Source organism: Pseudorasbora parva, chromosome 2, assembly GCF_024679245.1.
Source record: "Pseudorasbora parva isolate DD20220531a chromosome 2, ASM2467924v1, whole genome shotgun sequence".
Classification (NCBI taxonomy): Eukaryota; Metazoa; Chordata; class Actinopteri; order Cypriniformes; family Gobionidae; genus Pseudorasbora; species Pseudorasbora parva.
In genome coordinates this window covers 277628-301506 of record NC_090173.1, presented here as the reverse complement: position 1 = coordinate 301506, position 23879 = coordinate 277628, and the positions used below count along the sequence as shown (strand labels likewise).

Here is a 23879-nt window from a genome sequence, read left to right as displayed (position 1 = left end):
TGTTTAGTAACGTACACATTTTTATTTACCGATTTTAAGATTAGACACAATGAAAAAGTCTCCATCCTAATTAACATTAGTCAACGCATTAGTTAACATGAACAACACCTCTGTTTAGCATTAGTTCATCTTTGTTGTTCGTGGTTTATTCATGTTAGTTCACGGGGCATTAATAATGTTAACAAGATTTCAGTGATGTATTAGTAAATGCTGAAATGAACATTAACAAAGATAAATAAATGCTTTATAAGTGCAGTTCATCATAGTGCTTACTAACTAATGTTAACTAATGAAGTTTTGCCTCTGACCCGGTGTGTGTGGCTTGCCGTACTGTCTAGTTCTGTTGGAAATAGTAAATGGTTATTTTTTTGACCGGCCACTAACCCAAGTCAATTAAATTTGAATGATTATATGAAACATACGCTTTGTCATGTCTGAAGTGTGTTTGTTCGACATGAGCTTACGGTCCGAAACCGTCATACAAGGAGCATCCCAGTTCACTGGTTTAGTGATTAGTGTGAAAATACCAACAAGAAAAAGTGCAAATACCCAGACGGTGCACTAAATTAACCAGAAAGAAGACGTGTGGACTCTTCATGCGTTTGGCTGTCTCAGCTTTAATTACACTGATTAATTAAAACGTTTAATTTAAAAGAGTTTAGTACACAGGACTGAGTGCATGCTGTGTAGAAAGCCACCATCTGGGACACAACTACTGCTCTCTGGTGGCCACACTCGTGTACTGCACATACACACACTACACTCCTCATACACACACATTTATTCCATGTCAGTTTGAGGTGTGTGTGACATATTGAGGATTTATTCTGGTCAATTGACTTTTTTTAATTCACCATCCATCTGTCTCCCGCAGACAACAGCACGATCTCATCATACAAGACGAGTTTCATGACCTCCAAAACCTGTCCAGCCCAGACTTGATGACCTTTGACCTCTCGACAGCTGATGAAACACTCTGAGACAGGTTTGGGAAAGTTTCTTTAATGATTTAAAGTAAGAAAACAAATGAAGTTTTAATCGTCCAACAAGACACGGCAATGAAATGTTCAGGAGGGGATTGTAACAGTTGAAGATCAATGCAATCAAATGAAATGTGCAAACAGGCACATGCACAGAACTTCTCGAAAGTACCATCTAATGTTCATCCAGTAACAGCAATAAAGCGTTATTTGCTCTATAATAACAGTCTGAAAACGTCACCATATATACCCGAATATAAGACCGGTTTTGTGTCCTAATAATAGGCTGAAAATGGGGGGGTTGTCTTATATTTGCGATAGAGACACAATCCCGTGTGGAAACAGTAGAGGGCGCCAACACTGTGATTAGTGACGGGTTATGAATTAGTCTAACGCGCCGCATAAAGGCCCATCTGCACGACTGTTCTTACTGCAAACCCACAGTCTGGAGCGTTTCAGGACTTTAATGTCAGATGTGTGTGATTAAAAGCAGATGGCTATTTTCTATCCATCTTCACAGTTACATAATTGCATACATGCACAGGCCGACATAATTATTGTATTTTTGTGAAAAGGTTATTAATTTGCACTCATTTATTTCTGAACGCATTGACAGAGTGCACTTTATTTTGAGATGAATTAACCCAAAGATTTAATGAAGGGTGTTCAAATGGGTTTTCCAATGTAGCATCAGTAGGGATTTCAAAGAAAATGATGTTCTGTTCACAAAAATCTATTTTCTAGTCTGGGAAAAGTCTTATATTCAGGTATATACAGCATTTATACATTGTCCATGAAATGTTCTTCTGAGAAGTTTTAGGGTGCGTTCACACTTCTAGTTCGGGTCGTTTGGTTCATGTGGTCCCGACCGTATATAGTCCTGGTCCGCTTAGCGTTCACACTGGCATTTTTAACAGCGACCCTAAAGTTACCGAACCAAAGGCATATTGATACGATCTTGATTGGTTGGCTTTGTATGCCTGTATATGGTTTTATTTTTACCAGCTGAGAATTTACGAAGAGCTTATAAAATGTTCAAAACAGAATTTCCTCTGTTGCAGAAACGAAGACCTGCTCCAAAAGAGACGGCGGTTCTGTCGTCTGTACCGAGGGCCTTTAATGAGAAGAACCAGGTCTGCTTTTTGGCTGATTTTTCCAGCATTTTCGAAACATGCTCGTCGGACCAAATATTGATGAGGCACTTCACCTCCTCGTTGCTCCACCTTTGCTTTACAGGTCTTTGGTCTGTGTGGCGCTCATATATCAATCGAACCGCACCAGGATTAGGTTTGGAAGCGGACCGAGACTCACCTTCTTAGCGCTCTCGCTCCGCTGGTTTGGTTCGGATGGCAGCGTTCACAGATGTTCCGATGACCCGCTCTAACCCAGCAGTCGCACCAGGGTTCGTTTGGAAGCGGACCGAGAGCGCTATAAAGATGAGTTTGGTTCGGATGCCAGCGTTCACAGATGTTCAGATGTCCAGGGTTTGTTTTAATCCAACCAAACATGACAAGTGTGAACGCACCCTTAGTTGTATACTTTTTTTAATTGTTTCAGAACATTTGAATGTTCCCACTATGTTTGAACTCGAATGGTCCACATAACCAAAAAAATACTTTTTTAAAACACACACACACACACACACACAGCTGTGGTTCTTGACCTGTCCGTCCCTCCATCAGACAGACGAGTGGAGGGTCAGCTCAACTCAGTATGGAGTCGAGTAGGCCGATGACTTCAGACTACTATAGAGAACGCTGCTGCACGTGAGAGCCGCCAACTGAGAGAGAGAGAGAGAGAGAGAGACCGAGAGACCGAGAGAGAGAGAGAGAGAGAGAGAGAGAGAGACAGAAAGAGAGACAGAAAGAGAGACAGAGAGAGAGACAGAGAGAGAGACAGAGAGAGAGAGAGAGAAAGAGAGTTATATCTGCTGCACAGCCGGAGCGGGGAACATGGAGGAGACTGATGGCTGGGAGGTGAGCAGCACATATGCAGGAGGAGATGAGCGAGGCTGTGAGGTGGCTCTGCTGAGGACGACACTGCACACTAGCGCCACCATCTGGTGGTGAGCAGAACACATGCAGACAAACACAGACAGACCATCAACATGCAGCTCTGCTTCCAGTATGTGTGTGTGTGTGTGTGTGTGCTAGGGGTTGCACCGACCAGTCGACTTTTATGCTCTGTAATGACGCTTTAAGCTTGGCGTCGACTAGTCGCTGGCCTATAGAGGGCGCTACAGGATAAGCAATTCCTGACATGCAGGCTCTGTGTTCAACAGATTAAAATGACAAATAAATGCATCCTCCGAGAGCTCTCCACAAGACATGTTTGATTACCATCTGGATGCTCAAAACTGATCGGGAGAATGCAGTATAGGTTAAAACCCGTAGGTTAAAAATAAACCTTGGAGAAACCAGACTCAGTTCTCCTCTGGCCTATTAACACACAGAGGAGGATTATTATTCTGGACACCGCACAGCTCAGAGGTCAGATTAGAGCAGAATATTTCAGGGTATCCCGGCAGAGACGGGTTTATTTAGGATGGGGTGTCAAGTCGATCAACCCCTAGTGTGTGTGTGTGTGTGTGTGTGTGTGTGTGTGTGTGTGTGTGTGTGTGTGTGTGGGGATGTAAAGGGATATAGACTCCAGAGTGTGTTCGGATGGACTCACCATCAATCCTGCCGTCCCGAGAAACCCTCCCAACACCAGAGGAGCTTTAGAGTTGAACATGTCCTGCATCACACTGGGACAGCTCTAACACACACACACACACACACACACACACACACACACACACACACACACACAGATGAGCGTCTCAAACATCACACATGCAGCAATACAAATAAAGAACCCTTCACACCATGGATGATAACTCTGATGATAAAGATATAGTTTTATAACTCATTCTTAATGTAAAAGAATAAAGAGTCCACGCCACAACTATGATGATAATCAAGAGGACAAGTTTCCATATTTTACAGCTGAGTAACCATAAAAACAAAACTGCAGTGCACTTAGAATAAGCACATTTATAGTTATCGTTATATTTATGGTCCGCTGGTGTGAACACTAATATAGTTATCGCTATAGTTATCATCCGCTGGTGTGAACACTAATATAGTTATCGTTATAGTTATCATCAGCTGGTGTGAACACTAATATAGTTATCGCTATAGTCATCATCAGCTGGTGTGAACACTAATATAGTTATCGTTATAGTTATCGTCAGCTGGTGTGAACACTAATATAGTTATCGTTATAGTTATCATCAGCTGGTGTGGACACTAATATAGTTATCGCTATAGTTATCATCCGCTGGTGTGAACACTAATATAGTTATCGCTATAGTTATCATCCGCTGGTGTGGACACTAATATAGTTATCGTTATAGTTATCATCCGCTGGTGTGGACACTAATATAGTTATCGTTATAGTTATCGTCAGCTGGTGTGAACACTAATATAGTTATCGCTATAGTTATCATCAGCTGGTGTGAACACTAATATAGTTATCGTTATAGTTATCATCCGCTGGTGTGGACACTAATATAGTTATCGCTATAGTTATCATCAGCTGGTGTGGACACTAATATAGTTATCGCTATAGTTATCATCAGCTGGTGTGGACACTAATATAGTTATCGCTATAGTTATCATCCGCTGGTGTGAACACTAATATAGTTATCGCTATAGTTATCATCAGCTGGTGTGAACACTAATATAGTTATCGCTATAGTTATCATCAGCTGGTGTGAACACTAATATAGTTATCGCTATAGTTATCATCAGCTGGTGTGAACACTAATATAGTTATCGTTATAGTTATCATCCGCTGGTGTGAACACTAATATAGTTATCGTTATAGTTATCGTCAGCTGGTGTCGACACTAATATAGTTATCGTTATAGTTATCGTCAGCTGGTGTGAACACTAATATAGTTATCGTTATAGTTATCATCAGCTGGTGTGGACACTAATATAGTTATCGCTATAGTTATCATCAGCTGGTGTGGACACTAATATAGTTATCGCTATAGTTATCATCCGCTGGTGTGAACACTAATATAGTTATCGCTATAGTTATCTTCAGCTGGTGTGAACACTAATATAGTTATCGCTATAGTTATCATCCGCTGGTGTGAACACTAATATAGTTATCGCTATAGTTATCATCCGCTGGTGTGAACACTAATATAGTTATCGTTATAGTTATCATCCGCTGGTGTGAACACTAATATAGTTATCGCTATAGTTATCATCAGCTGGTGTGAACACTAATATAGTTATCGCTATAGTTATCATCCGCTGGTGTGAACACTAATATAGTTATCGCTATAGTTATCATCCGCTGGTGTGAACACTAATATAGTTATCGCTATAGTTATCATCCGCTGGTGTGAACACTAATATAGTTATCGTTATAGTTATCGTCAGCTGTTGTGAACACTAATATAGTTATCGTTATAGTTATCATCCGCTGGTGTGAACACTAATATAGTTATCGTTATAGTTATCATCAGCTGGTGTGAACACTAATATAGTTATCGCTATAGTTATCATCAGCTGGTGTGAACACTAATATAGTTATCGCTATAGTTATCATCAGCTGGTGTGGACACTAATATAGTTATCGCTATAGTTATCATCAGCTGGTGTGAACACTAATATAGTTATCGCTATAGTTATCATCCGCTGGTGTGAACACTAATATAGTTATCGTTATAGTTATCATCCGCTGGTGTGAACACTAATATAGTTATCGTTATAGTTATCATCAGCTGGTGTGAACACTAATATAGTTATCGTTATAGTTATCATCAGCTGGTGTGAACACTAATATAGTTATCGTTATAGTTATCATCAGCTGGTGTGGACACTAATATAGTTATCGCTATAGTTATCATCAGCTGGTGTGAACACTAATATAGTTATCGCTATAGTTATCGCTATAGTTATCGCTATAGTTATCATCCGCTGGTGTGGACACTAATATAGTTATCGCTATAGTTATCGTCCGCTGGTGTGAACACTAATATAGTTATCGCTATAGTTATCATCAGCTGGTGTGAACACTAATATAGTTATCGTTATAGTTATCATCAGCTGGTGTGAACACTAATATAGTTATCGCTATAGTTATCGTCAGCTGGTGTGAACACTAATATAGTTATCGCTATAGTTATCATCAGCTGGTGTGAACACTAATATAGTTATCGTTATAGTTATCATCCGCTGGTGTGAACACTAATATAGTTATCGCTATAGTTATCATCAGCTGGTGTGGACACTAATATAGTTATCGCTATAGTTATCATCCGCTGGTGTGAACACTAATATAGTTATCGTTATAGTTATCATCAGCTGGTGTGAACACTAATATAGTTATCGCTATAGTTATCATCCGCTGGTGTGAACACTAATATAGTTATCATTATAGTTATCATCAGCTGGTGTGAACACTAATATAGTTATCGTTATAGTTATCATCAGCTGGTGTGAACACTAATATAGTTATCGTTATAGTTATCATCCGCTGGTGTGAACACTAATATAGGAACACTAATATAGTTATCGCTATAGTTATCGTCAGCTGGTGTGAACACTAATATAGTTATCGTTATAGTTATCATCCGCTGGTGTGGACACTAATATAGTTATCGTTATAGTTATCATCAGCTGGTGTGGACACTAATATAGTTATCGCTATAGTTATCATCCGCTGGTGTGAACACTAATATAGTTATCGCTATAGTTATCATCCGCTGGTGTGAACACTAATATAGTTATCGTTATAGTTATCATCAGCTGGTGTGAACACTATTATAGTTATCGCTATAGTTATCATCCGCTGGTGTGAACACTATTATAGTTATCGTTATAGTTATCATCAGCTGGTGTGAACACTAATATAGGAAAACTAATATAGTTATCGCTATAGTTATCGTCAGCTGGTGTGAACACTAATATAGTTATCGTTATAGTTATCATCCGCTGGTGTGGACACTAATATAGTTATCGTTATAGTTATCATCAGCTGGTGTGGACACTAATATAGTTATCGCTATAGTTATCATCCGCTGGTGTGAACACTAATATAGTTATCGCTATAGTTATCATCCGCTGGTGTGAACACTAATATAGTTATCATTATAGTTATCATCAGCTGGTGTGGACACTAATATAGTTATCGCTATAGTTATCATCAGCTGGTGTGGACACTAATATAGTTATCGTTATAGTTATCATCCGCTGGTGTGAACACTAATATAGTTATCGTTATAGTTATCGTCCGCTGGTGTGAACACTAATATAGTTATCGCTATAGTTATCATCCGCTGGTGTGAACACTAATATAGTTATCGCTATAGTTATCATCCGCTGGTGTGAACACTAATATAGTTATCGCTATAGTTATCATCCGCTGGTGTGAACACTAATATAGTTATCGCTATAGTTATCATCCGCTGGTGTGAACACTAATATAGTTATCGCTATAGTTATCATCAGCTGGTGTGAACACTAATATAGTTATCGCTATACTTATCATCCGCTGGTGTGAACACTAATATAGTTATCGCTATAGTTATCGTCAGCTGTTGTGAACACTAATATAGTTATCGTTATAGTTATCATCAGCTGGTGTGAACACTAATATAGTTATCGTTATAGTTATCATCCGCTGGTGTGAACACTAATATAGTTATCGCTATAGTTATCGTCAGCTGGTGTGAACACTAATATAGTTATCGCTATAGTTATCATCAGCTGGTGTGAACACTAATATAGTTATCGCTATAGTTATCATCAGCTGGTGTGAACACTAATATAGTTATCGCTATAGTTATCGTCAGCTGGTGTGGACACTAATATAGTTATCGCTATAGTTATCATCCGCTGGTGTGAACACTAATATAGTTATCGTTATAGTTATCATCAGCTGGTGTGAACACTAATATAGTTATCGCTATAGTCATCATCAGCTGGTGTGAACACTAATATAGTTATCGTTATAGTTATCGTCAGCTGGTGTGAACACTAATATAGTTATCGTTATAGTTATCATCAGCTGGTGTGGACACTAATATAGTTATCGCTATAGTTATCATCCGCTGGTGTGAACACTAATATAGTTATCGCTATAGTTATCATCCGCTGGTGTGGACACTAATATAGTTATCGTTATAGTTATCATCCGCTGGTGTGGACACTAATATAGTTATCGTTATAGTTATCGTCAGCTGGTGTGAACACTAATATAGTTATCGCTATAGTTATCATCAGCTGGTGTGAACACTAATATAGTTATCGTTATAGTTATCATCCGCTGGTGTGGACACTAATATAGTTATCGCTATAGTTATCATCAGCTGGTGTGGACACTAATATAGTTATCGCTATAGTTATCATCAGCTGGTGTGGACACTAATATAGTTATCGCTATAGTTATCATCCGCTGGTGTGAACACTAATATAGTTATCGCTATAGTTATCATCAGCTGGTGTGAACACTAATATAGTTATCGCTATAGTTATCATCAGCTGGTGTGAACACTAATATAGTTATCGCTATAGTTATCATCAGCTGGTGTGAACACTAATATAGTTATCGTTATAGTTATCATCCGCTGGTGTGAACACTAATATAGTTATCGTTATAGTTATCGTCAGCTGGTGTCGACACTAATATAGTTATCGTTATAGTTATCGTCAGCTGGTGTGAACACTAATATAGTTATCGTTATAGTTATCATCAGCTGGTGTGGACACTAATATAGTTATCGCTATAGTTATCATCAGCTGGTGTGGACACTAATATAGTTATCGCTATAGTTATCATCCGCTGGTGTGAACACTAATATAGTTATCGCTATAGTTATCTTCAGCTGGTGTGAACACTAATATAGTTATCGCTATAGTTATCATCCGCTGGTGTGAACACTAATATAGTTATCGCTATAGTTAAAATCCGCTGGTGTGAACACTAATATAGTTATCGTTATAGTTATCATCCGCTGGTGTGAACACTAATATAGTTATCGCTATAGTTATCATCAGCTGGTGTGAACACTAATATAGTTATCGCTATAGTTATCATCCGCTGGTGTGAACACTAATATAGTTATCGCTATAGTTATCATCCGCTGGTGTGAACACTAATATAGTTATCGCTATAGTTATCATCCGCTGGTGTGAACACTAATATAGTTATCGTTATAGTTATCGTCAGCTGTTGTGAACACTAATATAGTTATCGTTATAGTTATCATCCGCTGGTGTGAACACTAATATAGTTATCGTTATAGTTATCATCAGCTGGTGTGAACACTAATATAGTTATCGCTATAGTTATCATCAGCTGGTGTGAACACTAATATAGTTATCGCTATAGTTATCATCAGCTGGTGTGGACACTAATATAGTTATCGCTATAGTTATCATCAGCTGGTGTGAACACTAATATAGTTATCGCTATAGTTATCATCCGCTGGTGTGAACACTAATATAGTTATCGTTATAGTTATCATCCGCTGGTGTGAACACTAATATAGTTATCGTTATAGTTATCATCAGCTGGTGTGAACACTAATATAGTTATCGTTATAGTTATCATCAGCTGGTGTGAACACTAATATAGTTATCGTTATAGTTATCATCAGCTGGTGTGGACACTAATATAGTTATCGCTATAGTTATCATCAGCTGGTGTGAACACTAATATAGTTATCGCTATAGTTATCGCTATAGTTATCGCTATAGTTATCATCCGCTGGTGTGGACACTAATATAGTTATCGCTATAGTTATCGTCCGCTGGTGTGAACACTAATATAGTTATCGCTATAGTTATCATCAGCTGGTGTGAACACTAATATAGTTATCGTTATAGTTATCATCAGCTGGTGTGAACACTAATATAGTTATCGCTATAGTTATCGTCAGCTGGTGTGAACACTAATATAGTTATCGCTATAGTTATCATCAGCTGGTGTGAACACTAATATAGTTATCGTTATAGTTATCATCCGCTGGTGTGAACACTAATATAGTTATCGCTATAGTTATCATCAGCTGGTGTGGACACTAATATAGTTATCGCTATAGTTATCATCCGCTGGTGTGAACACTAATATAGTTATCGTTATAGTTATCATCAGCTGGTGTGAACACTAATATAGTTATCGCTATAGTTATCATCCGCTGGTGTGAACACTAATATAGTTATCATTATAGTTATCATCAGCTGGTGTGAACACTAATATAGTTATCGTTATAGTTATCATCAGCTGGTGTGAACACTAATATAGTTATCGTTATAGTTATCATCCGCTGGTGTGAACACTAATATAGGAACACTAATATAGTTATCGCTATAGTTATCGTCAGCTGGTGTGAACACTAATATAGTTATCGTTATAGTTATCATCCGCTGGTGTGGACACTAATATAGTTATCGTTATAGTTATCATCAGCTGGTGTGGACACTTATATAGTTATCGCTATAGTTATCATCCGCTGGTGTGAACACTAATATAGTTATCGCTATAGTTATCATCCGCTGGTGTGAACACTAATATAGTTATCGTTATAGTTATCATCAGCTGGTGTGAACACTATTATAGTTATCGCTATAGTTATCATCCGCTGGTGTGAACACTATTATAGTTATCGTTATAGTTATCATCAGCTGGTGTGAACACTAATATAGGAAAACTAATATAGTTATCGCTATAGTTATCGTCAGCTGGTGTGAACACTAATATAGTTATCGTTATAGTTATCATCCGCTGGTGTGGACACTAATATAGTTATCGTTATAGTTATCATCAGCTGGTGTGGACACTAATATAGTTATCGCTATAGTTATCATCCGCTGGTGTGAACACTAATATAGTTATCGCTATAGTTATCATCCGCTGGTGTGAACACTAATATAGTTATCATTATAGTTATCATCAGCTGGTGTGGACACTAATATAGTTATCGCTATAGTTATCATCAGCTGGTGTGGACACTAATATAGTTATCGTTATAGTTATCATCCGCTGGTGTGAACACTAATATAGTTATCGTTATAGTTATCGTCCGCTGGTGTGAACACTAATATAGTTATCGCTATAGTTATCATCCGCTGGTGTGAACACTAATATAGTTATCGCTATAGTTATCATCCGCTGGTGTGAACACTAATATAGTTATCGCTATAGTTATCATCCGCTGGTGTGAACACTAATATAGTTATCGCTATAGTTATCATCCGCTGGTGTGAACACTAATATAGTTATCGCTATAGTTATCATCAGCTGGTGTGAACACTAATATAGTTATCGCTATACTTATCATCCGCTGGTGTGAACACTAATATAGTTATCGCTATAGTTATCGTCAGCTGTTGTGAACACTAATATAGTTATCGTTATAGTTATCATCAGCTGGTGTGAACACTAATATAGTTATCGTTATAGTTATCATCCGCTGGTGTGAACACTAATATAGTTATCGCTATAGTTATCATCAGCTGGTGTGAACACTAATATAGTTATCGCTATAGTTATCATCAGCTGGTGTGAACACTAATATAGTTATCGCTATAGTTATCGTCAGCTGGTGTGGACACTAATATAGTTATCGCTATAGTTATCATCCGCTGGTGTGAACACTAATATAGTTATCGTTATAGTTATCATCCGCTGGTGTGAACACTAATATAGTTATCGCTATAGTTATCGTCAGCTGGTGTGGACACTAATATAGTTATCGCTATAGTTATCATCCGCTGGTGTGAACACTAATATAGTTATCGTTATAGTTATCATCCGCTGGTGTGAACACTAATATAGTTATCGTTATAGTTATCATCCGCTGGTGTGAACACTAATATAGTTATTGCTATAGTTATCATCAGCTGGTGTGAACACTAATATAGTTATCGCTATAGTTATCATCCGCTGGTGTGAACACTAATATAGTTATCGCTATAGTTATCATCAGCTGGTGTGAACACTAATATAGTTATCGCTATAGTTATCATCAGCTGGTGTGAACACTAATATAGTTATCGTTATAGTTATCATCAGCTGGTGTGAACACTAATATAGTTATCGTTATAGTTATCATCAGCTGGTGTGAACACTAATATAGTTATCGCTATAGTTATCGTCAGCTGGTGTGGACACTAATATAGTTATCGCTATAGTTATCATCAGCTGGTGTGAACACTAATATAGTTATCGCTATAGTTATCATCCGCTGGTGTGAACACTATTATAGTTATCGTTATAGTTATCATCAGCTGGTGTGAACACTAATATAGGAAAACTAATATAGTTATCGCTATAGTTATCGTCAGCTGGTGTGAACACTAATATAGTTATCGTTATAGTTATCATCCGCTGGTGTGGACACTAATATAGTTATCGTTATAGTTATCATCAGCTGGTGTGAACACTAATATAGTTATCGCTATAGTTATCATCCGCTGGTGTGAACACTAATATAGTTATCATTATAGTTATCATCAGCTGGTGTGGACACTAATATAGTTATCGCTATAGTTATCATCAGCTGGTGTGGACACTAATATAGTTATCGTTATAGTTATCATCCGCTGGTGTGAACACTAATATAGTTATCGTTATAGTTATCGTCCGCTGGTGTGAACACTAATATAGTTATCGCTATAGTTATCATCCGCTGGTGTGAACACTAATATAGTTATCGCTATAGTTATCATCCGCTGGTGTGAACACTAATATAGTTATCGCTATAGTTATCATCCGCTGGTGTGAACACTAATATAGTTATCGCTATAGTTATCATCCGCTGGTGTGAACACTAATATAGTTATCGCTATAGTTATCATCAGCTGGTGTGAACACTAATATAGTTATCGCTATACTTATCATCCGCTGGTGTGAACACTAATATAGTTATCGCTATAGTTATCGTCAGCTGTTGTGAACACTAATATAGTTATCGTTATAGTTATCATCAGCTGGTGTGAACACTAATATAGTTATCGTTATAGTTATCATCCGCTGGTGTGAACACTAATATAGTTATCGCTATAGTTATCGTCAGCTGGTGTGAACACTAATATAGTTATCGCTATAGTTATCATCAGCTGGTGTGAACACTAATATAGTTATCGCTATAGTTATCATCAGCTGGTGTGAACACTAATATAGTTATCGCTATAGTTATCGTCAGCTGGTGTGGACACTAATATAGTTATCGCTATAGTTATCATCCGCTGGTGTGAACACTAATATAGTTATCGTTATAGTTATCATCCGCTGGTGTGAACACTAATATAGTTATCGCTATAGTTATCGTCAGCTGGTGTGGACACTAATATAGTTATCGCTATAGTTATCATCCGCTGGTGTGAACACTAATATAGTTATCGTTATAGTTATCATCCGCTGGTGTGAACACTAATATAGTTATCGTTATAGTTATCATCCGCTGGTGTGAACACTAATATAGTTATTGCTATAGTTATCATCAGCTGGTGTGAACACTAATATAGTTATCGCTATAGTTATCATCCGCTGGTGTGAACACTAATATAGTTATCGCTATAGTTATCATCAGCTGGTGTGAACACTAATATAGTTATCGCTATAGTTATCATCAGCTGGTGTGAACACTAATATAGTTATCGTTATAGTTATCATCAGCTGGTGTGAACACTAATATAGTTATCGTTATAGTTATCATCAGCTGGTGTGAACACTAATATAGTTATCGCTATAGTTATCATCCGCTGGTGTGAACACTAATATAGTTATCGCTATAGTTATCGTCCGCTGGTGTGAACACTAATATAGTTATCGCTATAGTTATCATCAGCTGGTGTGAACACTAATATAGTTATCGTTATAGTTATCATCCGCTGGTGTGAACACTAATATAGTTATCGCTATAGTTATCGTCAGCTGGTGTGAACACTAACATAGTTATCGCTATAGTTATCATCCGCTGGTGTGAACACTAATATAGTTATCGTTATAGTTATCATCAGCTGGTGTGAACACTAATATAGTTATCGCTATAGTTATCATCCGCTGGTGTGAACACTAATATAGTTATCGCTATAGTTATCGTCAGCTGGTGTGAACACTAATATAGTTATCGCTATAGTTATCATCAGCTGGTGTGAACACTAATATAGTTATCGTTATAGTTATCATCAGCTGGTGTGAACACTAATATAGTTATCGCTATAGTTATCGCTATAGTTATCATCAGCTGGTGTGAACACTAATATAGTTATCGCTATAGTTATCGTCAGCTGGTGTGAACACTAATATAGTTATCGCTATAGTTATCATCAGCTGGTGTGAACACTAATATAGTTATCGTTATAGTTATCATCAGCTGGTGTGAACACTAATATAGTTATCGCTATAGTTATCGTCCGCTGGTGTGAACACTAATATAGTTATCGCTATAGTTATCGTCAGCTGGTGTGAACACTAATATAGTTATCGCTATAGTTATCATCCGCTGGTGTGAACACTAATATAGTTATCGCTATAGTTATCGTCAGCTGGTGTGAACACTAATATAGTTATCGCTATAGTTATCATCAGCTGGTGTGAACACTAATATAGTTATCGCTATAGTTATCGTCAGCTGGTGTGAACACTAATATAGTTATCGCTATAGTTATCGTCCGCTGGTGTGAACACTAATATAGTTATCGCTATAGTTATCATCAGCTGGTGTGAACACTAATATAGTTATCGCTATAGTTATCATCCGCTGGTGTGAACACTAATATAGTTATCGCTATAGTTATCGTCAGCTGGTGTGAACACTAATATAGTTATCGCTATAGTTATCATCAGCTGGTGTGAACACTAATATAGTTATCGCTATAGTTATCATCAGCTGGTGTGAAAACTAATATAGTTATCGCTATAGTTATCATCCGCTGGTGTGAACACTAATATAGTTATCGTTATAGTTATCATCCGCTGGTGTGAACACTAATATAGTTATCGTTATAGTTATCATCAGCTGGTGTGAACACTAATATAGTTATCGCTATAGTTATCATCAGCTGGTGTGAACACTAATATAGTTATCGCTATAGTTATCATCCGCTGGTGTGAACACTAATATAGTTATCGTTATAGTAATCATCCGCTGGTGTGAACACTAATATAGTTATCGCTATAGTTATCATCCGCTGGTGTGAACACTAATATAGTTATCGCTATAGTTATCATCAGCTGGTGTGAACACTAATATAGTTATCGCTATAGTTATCATCAGCTGGTGTGAACACTAATATAGTTATCGTTATAGTTATCATCCGCTGGTGTGAACACTAATATAGTTATCGCTATAGTTATCATCAGCTGGTGTGAACACTAATATAGTTATCGCTATAGTTATCATCAGCTGGTGTGAACACTAATATAGTTATCGTTATAGTTATCATCCGCTGGTGTGAACACTAATATAGTTATCGCTATAGTTATCATCAGCTGGTGTGAACACTAATATAGTTATCGCTATAGTTATCATCCGCTGGTGTGAACACTAATATAGTTATCGTTATAGTTATCATCCGCTGGTGTGAACACTAATATAGTTATCGTGGACCCACTTTATATTAGGTGGCCTTAAGTACAATGTAGTAACATTGTAATTAATCATTTGATACAATGCACTTATTGTGTACATACATGTTTTTACATTGTACTTACATTTAAAAAATACCTGCATGTAATTAGGTCTGTAATTAATTTCTGTAGTTACATTTGTAATTACACAGTTGACACGTCCCTTACATCTAACGCTACCCTTAAACTTACACACACCACCACACCTGTCCCTAACTCTACCCGTATCCCACCTCAATTTCAGCAAAGGTGTTTTGCAATACAATTTGAACACAGTAAGTACATTGTACTTATTTTTTGATGTAAGTACATAGTACTTAAGGCCACCTAATATAAAGTGGGACCGTTATCGTTATAGTTATCATCCGCTGGTGTGGACACTAATATAGTTATCGCTATAGTTATCATCCGCTGGTGTGAACACTAATATAGTTATCGCTATAGTTATTATCAGCTGGTGTGAACACTAATATAGTTATCGCTATAGTTATCATCAGCTGGTGTGAACACTAATATAGTTATCGCTATAGTTATCATCAGCTGGTGTGAACACTAATATAGTTATCGCTATAGTTATCATCAGCTGGTGTGAACACTAATATAGTTATCGCTATAGTTATCATGAGCTGGTGTGAACACTAATATAGTTATCGATATAGTTATCGTCCGCTGGTGTGAACACTAATATAGTTATCGTTATAGTTATCATCAGCTGGTGTGAACACTAATATAGTTATCGTTATAGTTATCATCCGCTGGTGTGAACACTAATATAGTTATCGCTATAGTTATCATCAGCTGGTGTGGACACTAATATAGTTATCGCTATAGTTATCATCAGCTGGTGTGAACACTAATATAGTTATCGCTATAGTTATCATGAGCTGGTGTGAACACTAATATAGTTATCGATATAGTTATCGTCCGCTGGTGTGAACACTAATATAGTTATCGCTATAGTTATTATCCGCTGGTGTGAACACTAATATAGTTATCGCTATAGTTATCATCCGCTGGTGTGAACACTAATATAGTCATCGCTATAGTTATCATCCGCTGGTGTGAACACTAATATAGTTATCGCTATAGTTATTATCAGCTGGTGTGAACACTAATATAGTTATCGCTATAGTTATCATCAGCTGGAGTGAACACTAATATAGTTATCGCTATAGTTATTATCCGCTGGTGTGAACACTAATATAGTTATCGTTATAGTTATCGTCAGCTGTTGTGAACACTAATATAGTTATCGCTATAGTTATCATCAGCTGGTGTGAACAATAATATAGTTATCGCTATAGTTATCGTCCGCTGGTGTGAACACTAATATAGTTATCGCTATAGTTATCATCCGCTGGTGTGAACACTAATATAGTTATCGCTATAGTTATTATCAGCTGGTGTGAACACTAATATAGTTATCGCTATAGTTATCATCCGCTGGTGTGAACACTAATATAGTTATCGCTATAGTTATCATCAGCTGGTGTGAACACTAATATAGTTATCGCAATAGTTATCGCTATAGTTATCATCCGCTGGTGTGAACACTAATATAGTTATCGCTATAGTTATCATCCGCTGGTGTGAACACTAATATAGTTATCGCTATAGTTATCATCCGCTGGTGTGAACACTAATATAGTTATCGCTATAGTTATCGTCCGCTGGTGTGAACACTAATATAGTTATCGCTATAGTTATCATCCGCTGGTGTGGACACTAATATAGTTATCGTTATAGTTATCATCCGCTGGTGTGAACACTAATATAGTTATCGTTATAGTTATCATCAGCTGGTGTGAACACTAATATAGTTATCGCTATAGTTATTATCCGCTGGTGTGAACACTAATATAGTTATCGTTATAGTTATCGTCAGCTGTTGTGAACACTAATATAGTTATCGCTATAGTTATCATCAGCTGGTGTGAACACTAATATAGTTATCGCTATAGTTATCGTCCGCTGGTGTGAACACTAATATAGTTATCGCTATAGTTATCATCCGCTGGTGTGAACACTAATATAGTTATCGCTATAGTTATCGTCCGCTGGTGTGAACACTAATATAGTTATCGCTATAGTTATCATCAGCTGGTGTGAACACTAATATAGTTATCGCTATAGTTATCGTCAGCTGGTGTGAACACTAATAAAGTTATCGCTATAGTTATCGTCCGCTGGTGTGAACACTAATATAGTTATCGCTATAGTTATCATCAGCTGGTGTGAACACTAATATAGTTATCGCTATAGTTATCATCCGCTGGTGTGAACACTAATATAGTTATCGCTATAGTTATCGTCAGCTGGTGTGAACACTAATATAGTTATCGTTATAGTTATCGTCAGCTGTTGTGAACACTAATATAGTTATCGCTATAGTTATCGCTATAGTTATCGTCCGCTGGTGTGAACACTAATATAGTTATCGTTATAGTTATCGTCAGCTGTTGTGAACACTAATATAGTTATCGCTATAGTTATCATCCGCTGGTGTGAACACTAATATAGTTATCGTTATAGTTATCATCCGCTGGTGTGAACACTAATATAGTTATCGTTATAGTTATCATCAGCTGTTGTGAACACTAATATAGTTATCGTTATAGTTATCATCAGCTGGTGTGAACACTAATATAGTTATCGCTATAGTTATTATCCGCTGGTGTGAACACTAATATAGTTATCGTTATAGTTATCATCAGCTGTTGTGAACACTAATATAGTTATCGTTATAGTTATCATCAGCTGGTGTGGACACTAATATAGTTATCGCTATAGTTATCGTCCGCTGGTGTGATCACTAATATAGTTATCGCTATAGTTATCATCAGCTGGTGTGAACACTAATATAGTTATCGCTATAGTTATCATCAGCTGGTGTGGACACTAATATAGTTATCGCTATAGTTATCATCCGCTGGTGTGAACACTAATATAGTTATCGTTATAGTTATCATCCGCTGGTGTGAACACTAATATAGTTATCGTTATAGTTATCATCCGCTGGTGTGAACACTAATATAGTTATCGTTATAGTTATCATCAGCTGGTGTGAACACTAATATAGTTATCGTTATAGTTATCATCCGCTGGTGTGGACACTTATATAGTTATCGCTATAGTTATCATCAGCTGGTGTGAACACTAATATAGTTATCGCTATAGTTATTATCCGCTGGTGTGAACACTAATATAGTTATCGCTATAGTTATTATCAGCTGGTGTGAACACTAATATAGTTATCGCTATAGTTATCATCCGCTGGTGTGAACACTAATATAGTTATCGTTATAGTTATCATCCGCTGGTGTGAACACTAATATAGTTATCGCTATAGTTATCATCAGCTGGTGTGAACACTAATATAATTATCGCTATAGTTATCGTCCGCTGGTGTGAACACTAATATAGTTATCGCTATAGTTATCATCAGCTGGTGTGAACACTAATATAGTTATCGCTATAGTTATCGTCCGCTGGTGTGAACACTAATATAGTTATCGCTATAGTTATCATCAGCTGGTGTGAACACTAATATAGTTATCGCTATAGTTATCATCAGCTGGTGTGAACACTAATATAGTTATCGCTATAGTTATCGTCAGCTGGTGTGAACACTAATATAGTTATCGCTATAGTTATCATTCGCTGGTGTGAACACTAATATAGTTATCGCTATAGTTATCATCCGCTGGTGTGAACACTAATATAGTTATCGCTATAGTTATCATCAGCTGGTGTGAACACTAATATAGTTATCGCTATAGTTATTATCCGCTGGTGTGAACACTAATATAGTTATCGCTATAGTTATTATCAGCTGGTGTGAACACTAATATAGTTATCGCTATAGTTATCATCCGCTGGTGTGAACACTAATATAGTTATCGTTATAGTTATCATCCGCTGGTGTGAACACTAATATAGTTATCGCTATAGTTATCATCAGCTGGTGTGAACACTAATATAATTATCGCTATAGTTATCGTCCGCTGGTGTGAACACTAATATAGTTATCGTTATAGTTATCATCAGCTGGTTTTAACACTAATATAGTTATCGCTATAGTTATCATCCGCTGGTGTGAACACTAATATAGTTATCGTTATAGTTATCATCCGCTGGTGTGGACACTAATATAGTTATCGCTATAGTTATCATCAGCTGGTGTGAACACTAATATAGTTATCGCTATAGTTATCGTCCGCTGGTGTGAACACTAATATAGTTATCGCTATAGTTATCATCAGCTGGTGTGAACACTAATATAGTTATCGCTATAGTTATCGCTATAGTTATCGTCCGCTGGTGTGAACACTAATATAGTTATCGTTATAGTTATCGTCAGCTGTTGTGAACACTAATATAGTTATCGCTATAGTTATCATCCGCTGGTGTGAACACTAATATAGTTATCGTTATAGTTATCATCCGCTGGTGTGAACACTAATATAGTTATCGTTATAGTTATCATCAGCTGTTGTGAACACTAATATAGTTATCGTTATAGTTATCATCAGCTGGTGTGAACACTAATATAGTTATCGCTATAGTTATTATCCGCTGGTGTGAACACTAATATAGTTATCGTTATAGTTATCATCAGCTGTTGTGAACACTAATATAGTTATCGTTATAGTTATCATCAGCTGGTGTGGACACTAATATAGTTATCGCTATAGTTATCGTCCGCTGGTGTGATCACTAATATAGTTATCGCTATAGTTATCATCAGCTGGTGTGAACACTAATATAGTTATCGCTATAGTTATCATCAGCTGGTGTGAACACTAATATAGTTATCGCTATAGTTATCATCCGCTGGTGTGGACACTAATATAGTTATCGCTATAGTTATCGTCAGCTGGTGTGAACACTAATATAGTTATCGTTATAGTTATCATCAGCTGGTGTGAACACTAATATAGTTATCGTTATAGTTATCGTCAGCTGTTGTGAACACTAATATAGTTATCGCTATAGTTATCATCAGCTGGTGTGAACACTAATATAGTTATCGCTATAGTTATCATCCGCTGGTGTGGACACTAATATAGTTATCGCTATAGTTATCGTCAGCTGGTGTGAACACTAATATAGTTATCGTTATAGTTATTATCCGCTGGTGTGAACACTAATATAGTTATCGTTATAGTTATCATCAGCTGGTGTGAACACTAATATAGTTATCGCTATAGTTATCATCCGCTGGTGTGAACACTAATATAGTTATCGTTATAGTTATCATCCGCTGGTGTGAACACTAATATAGTTATCGTTATAGTTATCATCCGCTGGTGTGAACACTAATATAGTTATCGTTATAGTTATCATCAGCTGGTGTGAACACTAATATAGTTATCGTTATAGTTATCATCCGCTGGTGTGGACACTTATATAGTTATCGCTATAGTTATCATCAGCTGGTGTGAACACTAATATAGTTATCGCTATAGTTATTATCCGCTGGTGTGAACACTAATATAGTTATCGCTATAGCTATTATCAGCTGGTGTGAACACTAATATAGTTATCGCTATAGTTATCATCCGCTGGTGTGAACACTAATATAGTTATCGTTATAGTTATCATCCGCTGGTGTGAACACTAATATAATTATCGCTATAGTTATCGTCCGCTGGTGTGAACACTAATATAGTTATCGTTATAGTTATCATCAGCTGGTTTTAACACTAATATAGTTATCGCTATAGTTATCATCCGCTGGTGTGAACACTAATATAGTTATCGTTATAGTTATCATCCGCTGGTGTGAACACTAATATAGTTATCGCTATAGTTATCATCAGCTGGTGTGGACACTAATATAGTTATCGCTATAGTTATCATCCGCTGGTGTGAACACTAATATAGTTATCGCTATAGTTATCGTCCGCTGGTGTGAACACTAATATAGTTATCGTTATAGTTATCATCAGCTGGTTTTAACACTAATATAGTTATCGCTATAGTTATCATCCGCTGGTGTGAACACTAATATAGTTATCGTTATAGTTATCATCCGCTGGTGTGGACACTAATATAGTTATCGCTATAGTTATTATCAGCTGGTGTGAACACTAATATAGTTATCGCTATAGTTATCATCCGCTGGTGTGAACACTAATATAGTTATCGTTATAGTTATCATCAGCTGGTGTGAACACTAATATAATTATCGCTATAGTTATCGTCCGCTGGTGTGAACACTAATATAGTTATCGTTATAGTTATCATCAGCTGGTTTTAACACTAATATAGTTATCGCTATAGTTATCATCCGCTGGTGTGAACACTAATATAGTTATCGTTATAGTTATCATCCGCTGGTGTGGACACTAATATAGTTATCGCTATAGTTATCATCAGCTGGTGTGAACACTAATATAGTTATCGCTATAGTTATCGTCCGCTGGTGTGAACACTAATATAGTTATCGCTATAGTTATCATCAGCTGGTGTGAACACTAATATAGTTATCGCTATAGTTATCATCCGCTGGTGTGAACACTAATATAGTTATCGCTATAGTTATCATCCGCTGGTGTGAACACTAATATAGTTATCGCTATAGTTATCATCCGCTGGTGTCGACACTAATATAGTTATCGCTATAGTTATCATCCGCTGGTGTGGACACTAATATAGTTATCGCTATAGTTATCATCCGCTGGTGTGAACACTAATATAGTTATCGTTATAGTTATCATTCGCTGGTGTGAACACTAATATAGTTATCGCTATAGTTATCATCCGCTGGTGTGGACACTAATATAGTTATTGCTATAGTTATCGTCCGCTGGTGTGAACACTAATATAGTTATCCCTATAGTTATCATCCGCTGGTGTGAACACTAATATAGTTATCGCTATAGTTATCATCCGCTGGTGTGAACACTAATATAGTTATCGTTATAGTTATCATCCGCTGGTGTGAACACTAATATAGTTATCGCTATAGTTATCATCCGCTGGTGTGAACACTAATATAGTTATCGTTATAGTTATCATCCGCTGGTGTGAACACTAATATAGTTATCGCTATAGTTATTATCCGCTGGTGTGAACACTAATATAGTTATCGCTATAGTTATCGTCTGCTGGTGTGGACACTAATATAGTTATCGCTATAGTTATCATCAGCTGGTGTGAACACTAATATAGTTATCGTTATAGTTATCGTCAGCTGGTGTGAACACTAATATAGTTATCGTTATAGTTATCGTCCGCTGGTGTGAACACTAATATAGTTATCGCTATAGTTATCATCCGCTGGTGTGAACACTAATATAGTTATCGTTATAGTTATCATCAGCTGGTGTGGACACTAATATAGTTATCGCTATAGTTATCATCAGCTGGTGTGGACACTAATATAGTTATCGTTATAGTTATCATCCGCTGGTGTGGACACTAATATAGTTATCGCTATAGTTATCATCCGCTGGTGTGAACACTAATATAGTTATCGCTATAGTTATCATCCGCTGGTGTGGACACTAATATAGTTATCGCTATAGTTATCATCCGCTGGTGTGAACACTAATATAGTTATCGCTATAGTTATCATCCGCTGGTGTGAACACTAATATAGTTATCGCTATAGTTATCATCAGCTGGTGTGGACACTAATATAGTTACCGTTATAGTTATCATCAGCTGGTGTGAACACTAATATAGTTATCGCTATAGTTATCATCAGCTGGTGTGAACACTAATATAGTTATCGCTATAGTTATCATCAGCTGGTGTGAACACTAATATAGTTATCGCTATAGTTATCATCCGCTGGTGTGGACACTAATATAGTTATCGCTATAGTTATCATCCGCTGGTGTGAACACTAATATAGTTATCGCTATAGTTATCATCAGCTGGTGTGAACACTAATATAGTTATCGCTATAGTTATCATCAGCTGGTGTGAACACTAATATAGTTATCGCTATAGTTATCATCAGCTGGTGTGAACACTAATATAGTTATCGCTATAGTTATCATCCGCTGGTGTGAACACTAATATAGTTATCGCTATAGTTATCATCAGCTGGTGTGAACACTAATATAGTTATCGCTATAGTTATCATCCGCTGGTGTGAACACTAATATAGTTATCGCTATAGTTATCATCCGCTGGTGTGAACACTAATATAGTTATCGCTATAGTTATCATCCGCTGGTGTGAACACTAATATAGTTATCGCTATAGTTATCATCCGCTGGTGTGAACACTAATATAGTTATCGCT

At 36.9% G+C, this 23879-nt stretch overlaps 1 protein-coding gene across 3 annotated transcripts in view; it reads right to left on the bottom strand.

The window, feature by feature from the left end:
* Positions 1-986: 986 nt before the first annotated feature.
* zgc:65811 (uncharacterized protein LOC393524 homolog) overlaps positions 987-23879 on the bottom strand; it is a 38575-nt gene continuing 15682 nt past the window's right edge. For 2 of the 3 annotated variants that reach the window (XM_067453607.1, XM_067453600.1), the window contains exons 8-9: positions 3654-3737; positions 2797-3039 (exon numbers count right to left, since the gene is read on the bottom strand). In XM_067453607.1, the coding sequence (XP_067309708.1) occupies positions 2902-3039; positions 3654-3737 (222 nt within the window). In that variant the 3' untranslated portion in view covers positions 2797-2901. Of the gene's footprint in view, positions 2761-2796; positions 3040-3653; positions 3738-23879 lie in introns of those variants that run through there. The other variant, XM_067453615.1, reaches the window with a different exon arrangement.